The sequence below is a fragment of the Euphorbia lathyris genome, chromosome 1, assembly GCF_963576675.1.
Source record: "Euphorbia lathyris chromosome 1, ddEupLath1.1, whole genome shotgun sequence".
In the NCBI taxonomy this organism is placed as follows: domain Eukaryota; kingdom Viridiplantae; phylum Streptophyta; class Magnoliopsida; order Malpighiales; family Euphorbiaceae; genus Euphorbia; species Euphorbia lathyris.
In genome coordinates, this window is record NC_088910.1 from 29,734,225 (window position 1) to 29,743,157 (window position 8,933).

Below are 8,933 nucleotides of genomic sequence, written 5' to 3' on the forward strand. Positions count from 1 at the left end.
AAAAAAAGGGCAGCCCGGTCGCATTACGCGTCCCCGCTGAGCGAGGGTCCGGGGAGGGGTCCCACCACAAGGGTGTATTGGGGGCAAGCCTTCCCTTGCCAATTTAATTGACAAGAGGCCGCTCCTAAGCCTTCCCTTCACTATCGAGCTTTTAGTTCAATCGGTTCCTTGACATGGTATCAGAGCCTCTAGGACCAAACGGTCGAGGGTTCGAGTCCCGGCAACCTCATTAATTTGTGGAATTAATAAAACACATGGCGGGATGGGCCTGTGTTGTGCACGCTGCAAGCCCAATGGGCATTTGCGTGTGGGGGTGGGTGTGTTAGCTATTAATATTATTTCAACAGATATTATATAAATATCAAATTACATAATTACACTTTCTTTCTACAACAAACTAGTATTTTTGGTCCTATAAATTGAGCACCTTCCTCCCATATTTATCATCAAACCATCCCTAACTCTTAACTAATTAAAGAAAAAATGGCAGCTTTTTCTTCCAATTATTCTTTAGGAAAATTCCTTGTTATTCTTATTGGCATCAGCTCCCACCTAAATTCCATATCAGCTGCTAGAAATCTTAACCCAAAAACAAACAGAGAGTTTATAAGATCATCTTGCAGTTCAACTATTTATCCACAACTTTGCTATAGTTCCCTCTATATCCATGCCACCAAAATCAATGCCAGCCCAGAACTTCTAGCCAATGCTGCCTTAAATGTAACATTATTGTCTGCTAAATCAACTTCGAAAAGTATGCTAAAACTCTCTCACAGGCATGGGATGAAACCAAGGGAAGTAGGAGCTATGCAAGACTGTGTAGAAGTGCTAAGTGACGCTGTATATGAGCTTTCTAACTCAATTAATGAAATGGGAAAGGCCAAAGGTTCCAATTTTCAGCTAATGATTAACAATATACAGACGTGGGTTAGTGCTGCCATGACAGATGAAACTACTTGCACTGAGGGCTTTTCCGGGCAGATGATGAATGGGAAATTGAAGACTAATGTTAGAAGACAAATTGTGAAAATTGCTCACTTGACTAGTAACGCTTTGTCCTTGGTCAATAATTATGCCACTCTTCATGGTTACTGAAATAGCTAGCTTAATCATCGAATAGTTATGGCTAATATATAGATATTATGATGTGTGATATGTATTTTTTTTTTTATATAAGTATGGGAGCATAGGAGAGTGTTGAGGGTTAAGTGTATATACAAAGTATTAATTATATGAAATGGTGTGAAATTAAAAGGGCAATTTTCTATTTTTTTTCATTACATTCCTGTTCAAATTTAGAGCATTATGATGTTCATGATGGGGGAAAGATTGAAAAGAATTGCAATTGGCAAGTGAGGCCAAGACACAACATGTGAACATAGAAATAAAGGACAACATCAGTTTGCACTTACATTAATTATATGAAAGTGGATAGGAAAAGATGTGTATGGTCCAGAAAACAGGTAAAGCAAAATAATTTAAAGGTAAAGCACATCCTAAAGCATGTCGTGTGTAATATATCTTGTACAGAAACTTTCTTATCATGTTTTTATAGGTAAATATAATTTAAAGGTAAAGCATGTCTTGTGTAATATATCTTGTACAGAAACTTTCTTATCATGTTTTTATATATGTTTTGAAAACCGAAACTTTTGGAAACTGGTACGAGATGTTTCAAGAAAACATAATGAGATGTTGGCTAATCACAAGTGCATAGAAGTTGAATTTGTCGTACTTCTTATCTTTCTCAACAAGCCGACCTACTTCTTATCTTTCTCAACAAGCTGACCTATAGTTTTGAAAGGCCAACGGCTAGGTCGCCTGAATTTTATTTATATAAAAGGTAGTAAGAGCATCTCTCGTGAGTACAATCTTTTTGTTACTTTCTTCCGTTCAGTAATAATCACCCACTAGAGACTTGTAACTTTATTTAGTTTGTTAATATAAATTTTTTTTGTTACAAAAAGTTTAGGTAAGGGTAGGTCTACCCATTCCTAAGGTCAGGATAAACACCTCAATAAGAATTTATTGTAGAATTTACAGATTATCTACCAATGAGGGCTAATGTAAGACATTTAAAAACATAAAAGCACCAACATATGAGAGGTGAGATACACACCAAATTTGTCTAGATATATATAGAGAGGTGAGGCACACGGACCAAAAATGCATCATAATGAAAAAACAAAAACATGTGGGTCCCTCATCAAGTTTTACTATTTATGTCAGACAAATTTCATTTTTAACTCTTTTGTTTAATTTAATTTTTTATTTTACCCTCTCAAAATTACTAAGTGACAAACACTCCAGTGGAATGTAATTTTAAGAGTAATCTATATCTAGGTGGCATAAAGAGTTTGTAACTAGCATTAGGGATGCTCTAAGCATAATGTTAACTGATGCCTTAATGTCCACGACTTCGCTGCCCCCGACTCTTCCCCCTATTATTCTGCCATCGCTATCCCGCTGTATAGTGGTAGCCCTGAGCTTTCTGCTCGTCCTCCCTCGCGTCGATCATATAGAGACACTGTGTTAGATAGATGAACCTATGCTTGAGGAACCCAGTTGATATGGGCGAAATTGCCTTCATTGATGACAACCCCCTATTCCCATATATCACTATTGCTACCTCAACTACTCTAGTCGATGAATGGTCGCAGTCTTGGTGAGATGCTTTGATTGTTAACCGGACCAGTCCTGACAATTTAAGGATCCTAGGCAAAATAAACAATGAAAGCCCTTTTAATATAAAATTTACTAATTAAAGTGTAAAGATTGGTATGTCCTTTAATTTTTTTTTTATCAACAACCTTTCTTTTCATAAAGAATTAGGCCCTGTATGATTTTATCACTATATATATTAAGAAAAAAAGTAACTTTCATATATACATATAACAACAACAACAACAAAGCCTTAATCCCGAAATGATTCGAGGTCGGCTAAGATGAACCATCATATGAAACCGTGCAATCAAGTCGTGTCAGCGACACAGATTCTCTCCCTCCACTTTGTCCTATCCACTACCATATTCTCCTCAATCCCTAATTAACTCATATCACTCTCGATCACCCTCCTTCAAATTTGCTTAGGTCTACCCCTACCCCTCACCACTACATCCCTTTGCCACTCTCCAGTCCTCCTAACCGGCGCATCAAGCGCTCTTCGTCTTACATGACCAAACCACCTTAGTAACTTTCATATATACATATAACACACACACACAAAATTTGGGCCCCCTCCAGCCGCCTTGGGCCTTAGGCCTGCCCTGATTGTTAAGATTTTAGGTCGTAATGTGGGCTTTATTCCCCTCAGAAACCGAGCTCTGGAAATTTGAAAGCCGAAAGGAAAGTTTGATATGATGGACCTAGGGTACGGCTCCATCTTGTGAAATTTGATAATCCTGTAGATAGGTGGTTTTCACCTGGTCAGTGATTGACTATGTGAATTTGGTCGATCACCGTTAGATCGAGGTTTATTAAAATCATTTGGCTGCAAGTGTTGATTTCACTCTTGTCTAGGCTAGGTTTTCATAGTTACTGATGCCTTTTTGCTTATTGGGAATTCTTTTGGGAGGTCTATTCGAGTTGATAAAAATATAGATGCTAAGTTGCAAGGTAAATTTGCTAGAGTTGGTGTTGAGATCAATCTATCCAAATCTCCGGTTGCTCAATTTCGATTAAATGGAAAATAGTACCATATTGAATATGATGGGCTTTACGTTGCATGTAATAATTGTGGTCACTATGGTCGTTCTAGAGAGGGATGCTCTAATCCTGGTGCCTTAAAGCGAACAGAAGTTGATATCTCAATCTTTCCTGATACAATTGATACTAACAGACATAATTTAGTTGCACGTGAGTCACCAGTTTCGACCGAGGAGAATATCTCACCAGTTTCGAATAATGCCTAGGGGGGCCAAGTGAAAAAACGACAAATGATATTTATGGAGCGTGGATGATTGTTCCGCAAAATATTCCTATTGAGTTAAAAAAGAAAAAAAACCGATACATCTCTTGATAAGAAAATTTTGCATGAACCTGTTAAGAGTGGTCCTGCAAAGCAGTTTGTTTATAAAAAGAATACCAATTCTCGCGACCCAAAGGTAAAGAGCAATGTTTACGGCCCTAGTGCGAATGCTAGTGGTTTTACCTTCACTGCTTCCAAGTCCAGTGGCTTTGCTACTCCGAGACCATCCTTATGAGGCTCCTTAGCTTCTATGACCTTAGCTCTCACTTGGATTGTTTGGGGACCTAATGGATAATGTTATTGATGCTTCTATAAATGTTGATTGTGCTCACCGTGATAAGGAAAATGTAATGATTTTTGTGAACTCCTCTAGCCGGAATAAGAGAAATCGTGTATGCCTCGTTAATAAAGACTCTCTCGGGCCTGGTGATTTGAATATAGTGAGCATTGAACAAGGGCAGACTTATATCCATGATAATCAATAGCTTTTTCCCCTGTTGTTGTTTGGTCCTTTTTTTGTCTTTATCTTTATGATAACCATGTATTGGAACTGTTTTGGAGCCAGTGGTAATGAGTTTCATCGGACTCTTCAACATTTTCTCTCGTTGCATAAAGCAATATTCTTGCTCTTGTAGAAACTCGTCTCCCTTCTTCCTGTGCGGAGGAGATGAGAATAATGTTTTATTTTACTCATGTGGGGGTTGTTGATACTGACGGTTTCAATGGGGGAATTTGGTTGTTTTGGAATATGGATAAGTGAATATTACCATGCTTGATAGAAATAGGCACTTTCTTCACACATGTGCTTCTTTTATTAGGAGTTCGCTCCATAGGTCCTCCATTCTGCCTACTTTTTTTGTTTATGTCGTCTGTAGTTATCTTTTAGGCATCTATTTATGTCTGATTTATTATCCTTGAAAGATCATGTAGCGGACATGTGATTTGTTGTTGGAGATTTTAACTGTATTAAAGCCTTTATAAGCAGGGGGTTCATTGATAGTTCTAAATCGGTGCTCCTTTTTGGCGCAATGGATTAACAATATGACCTTTGTTCATATAGGCTCCTCGAACTCGTATTGCATGTAAGCTTGATATATTTTAGTTTTAATAATTTAATTTTATCCTACGTCTAAGACTAGTTAACGCTCATTTATCTTTGGCTTAATATATCATTTGTCCCTGAATTTGTCCAAAAAGTTTGATTGGCTCCATGAATTTTCAAATTGTTCCGATAGTCCCCTCATCTTGCATAAAATATTCAGTTAGCCTCCTGAACTTGCGTAAAATGTAATCAATTGATCACTCGGTTGTAAAAGAGTAAGTTAAATGAGGAAGATGTATTACACGCATCTTAGAATGTTATTACATAATTCAAAAATAGATTAAAAAAGAAGTTAGTACTTGTTCAACTATAAAACTTATCTTCTCTAATATTAGAACCGCATACTCCTATCTTGATTGTTTTACTTTTATGCAAGTTGAGGGACGTATCGGGATACTTTGAATGTTCAGAGGGTCAAACAACTTTTTTTTAGACAAGTTTAAGGACAAATGATCAGGGCCGGTCCTGAGGCCTGTTTTATGGGGCGCCTGCCCAGGGCCCAAGAATTTAGGGGCCCAAAAAAATATTTTTCATATATATATATATAATGAGAGCAGCATGGGTTTATTAGAAATTTGTCATTCTTTTTTTAGGTTTCTTTCTTCTACCGTCTGCGTTTTCTCTCTATTTTCTTCATCTTTCTTTTCCGACTTCGAGTTGTTTTTCTTAGGCTCTACTCTCCGTTTTTCTTCCTCCTTCTCTACTTGTTTGTGATCTTTTGTCTTAGTGCTATGATTTTGATTTTTTTTTATTGGTAAAAAATCTCTTAACCTAACCTTTTTTTTTATTTTGAATTTTTATGTTCTTATGCTACTGTGATTTGGGTCTATTTTTATTGCTACTTGGTAAGAAATCTCTTAACATACATCAATTACTAATTTCATAGAAATCAGGTGAGCAATTGTTTATTTGGATCCTATATTATGTTAGGCTCATAGCAATTTTATATTTTTAATTGGATTATGGTATGAATGATCTTCATATTTATTACAATATCTATTCATTAAATATGAAGATCATACGGTATTAACAGGTTCATAGAAATTTTATATTTTTAATAGGAATCGTAATTTATATTTAGTGTCTAGCTGGTTACCATTATCACATCATCCTAAGTTTTTCATATTTCCTCAAATATTTCAATTTAATTCAACTCCTTATATATTATAAGTTTTACTCTTCATTTAGATACTCACTCTTCATTTACAATTACATGTTATAGTCTAATTAGAGATTGATTAAAACACGCATAATCTAAATGAAGATTGATTAAAACGTGCATAATCTAGGTGTTATAACTCCTTTTATATTTTGATTGATTAAGTGATTATTAACTTTTATTCGTATTTGTTGTTATTGTTTATAAATTATAATATGCCTCCTAAAATACATTTGTCTGGAAGTGAAAAAAGAAATAGGAGAAAACGATTAGATGCTTTAGTAAAATCGCAACAATGAGCTATTGATAAAATCATAATTAAAAAGAAAGATTATCATGAAAGTCAAAGTGGGAAAGGTGCAACTAATGTGGATCATTTGATTATTTACATATTTTGTTTTGTGGGTAATTAGAGATGATCTTGAAGGGTTGGAAAAAAGTTAGAAAACGAAGAATCTCATTATAGAGAGATCTTTAGTGATTTAGAACAATTTTGATTTTGTTTAGAACCTTTTGAAGTTGTATTCTTAACTGTTTTGTTCTTTTTCATCCGACTTAGGTGTAGGGAGTTCGTTAGGGGTGCCAATCTAGTTGGGATGTCCGACAACCTCTATTTCATCTAAGTTCTAACCTTCAACTTTTAAGAAAAAAAATTTAAAATTTATGTGTGAAGGGACCCAAATTTATTATCTCGCCCCGGGCCTACAAAAAGTCAGAATCAGCCCTGCAAATGACGTATTAAACCTTTATCTTAATGAAAATAACAAAAGTGAGGATACAATTGGAAAAACAACAATAAATATCATTGGAAATCTGAAACCACATAAAATAAAATGAAATCTGAATTTTTCTCAAAAACGACAGAAGAAAAACAGAACGGGGAGAGAGTATAATAGAGAATTGATATCCTATTCCTAGCAGCTTCGCTTTCGTAAAGAGAGTTATAGAAAGTGAAATATCACGTGCTGTGTTATACATATATCTAAATCTAATAATGGATATGGGAAAAGAAAACACGTACATAATAAACATTAATTATCTTTCTAACTTAATTTGCACAAGTTTTAGTCATTTCAATAGATATGTTAGTAGATAATTAAGACATGCATGTGCCATTCAATATCATAATTAATTAGAGCCTTAATACATCATCGCTGCTTTCTTTCTGAAGTTGTCCAAAAAAAATTTGATTGACCCTCTAAAATTTTAAAGTCTAATGATAGCTTCTCAACTCGTTTAAAATGTAGTAAAAAAATCACTCGGTGATAAAGCAATAAGCTGCACATGAAAGGTGGATTGCATACGCCTTGAAAAAGTAAAACGATCAAAATAAAAAAGGTTTTAGAATTGAGAAAGTAAGAATTTCATTTTTAATATGTTTTAATCTATTGTGTGAATTATGTAATAATATTTTAAAGTGCGTGCAAAACTCTTTATATATGCAACTTGTTTTCTTACAACCGAGTGATTAATTAACTATATTTTAAGCAAGTTGTAAAAGCTACCAATATATTTTAAAAAGTTGAAAAACTACCATAACACTTTAAAATTCCAATCAAACTTTTTAAATAAATTCAAGCACAAATAATATATTAAGGGGGCGTTTGGTTCGGAGTCTTTAGGAATGGGAATGTGAATGAGAGGGTTTCATTCCCTTTGTTTTTGTTTGTTTAAAAAAAAAACCAATTCCCTTTACCCATTTTAGATTATGGGTTTACCCCACTTTAGGTTAAGCCCATTACCGCAGGCCCAGTAGGAAATTGGACCTTTTCTAAACATATCCAAACACATAGAGAAATTAATGCTTATTCCTTTCATTTTTTTTAGTTTCTATTTCTTGATTCCTTTTCCCTTACCTATTGTGAACAAAACGTACCCTAAAAGTTAATTAGCTGAGAAATAAAGTTTGAATGCAAATACAATCTTAGATAATTGTCGGCAAAAGCTTGATTTACAAACTCATGGTAGGGCATCCTCTGTTCCACTTGATCTCAGCATACCAATTAAAGAAAAAAGAAAAAAAAAATTCCAATACAAATATCCCCAATATAATAAGTTTTAAAACTTTATCCTCAACACCAATTATTATATAAAAAAAAAGTATAAATATCCCAAATATAAGAAATTGTAAAATTTTATCATCAACGTTATCGTGGAGATAATAAGGGATTAGGTTGTGGGTGAATAAAGTCCCTAACTCCTAAATAAAAAGAAGGGATAAATAAAAAATAAATCTTATGATTTTTTTTTTTTTAATAAAAGAATACTTTATTAAAAGCTCAGTCGAAAGAATAGAAGACAATAAAGGCGAAGTGTAAAACCACTCGCTACGGACAGACGAAGAACTGACCGCTATAGCTAAACTATGAGCCGTACAGTTCGCTGACCGTTTAATAAAAGAGATAGACACATTATCAATCTCTTAAAACAAAGCTATACAGTCACTAATAATCAATGTTTTGAAAACCGAACCGGACGTTGAACCGGTGAGACAACTGGTTCAAGGTTCAATAGGTTCAACCAGTTCAACCGGAATGGTTCAACCGGATAAAAAAGTAAATAAATATATATAAAAAAAATAAAATAATGTTTCATTGAACATAAAATTAAAAATTTCATACATATAATAAACAATTCTTAAGTTAACATATTAATTAAAAATTAAAAATTCATATAGATAATATAAAAATTCACACATCGGTAAC

General features: G+C 34.3%; 1 protein-coding gene across 1 annotated transcript; it reads left to right on the forward strand.

The window, feature by feature from the left end:
• Positions 1–440: 440 nt before the first annotated feature.
• LOC136226088 (21 kDa protein-like) lies at positions 441–1,277 on the forward strand. The gene has a single exon (XM_066014423.1). The coding sequence runs from the start codon at positions 484–486 to the stop codon at positions 1,093–1,095; it is 612 nt and encodes a 203-aa protein (XP_065870495.1). The 5' UTR covers positions 441–483; the 3' UTR covers positions 1,096–1,277.
• The last annotated feature ends 7,656 nt before the right edge of the window (positions 1,278–8,933 follow it).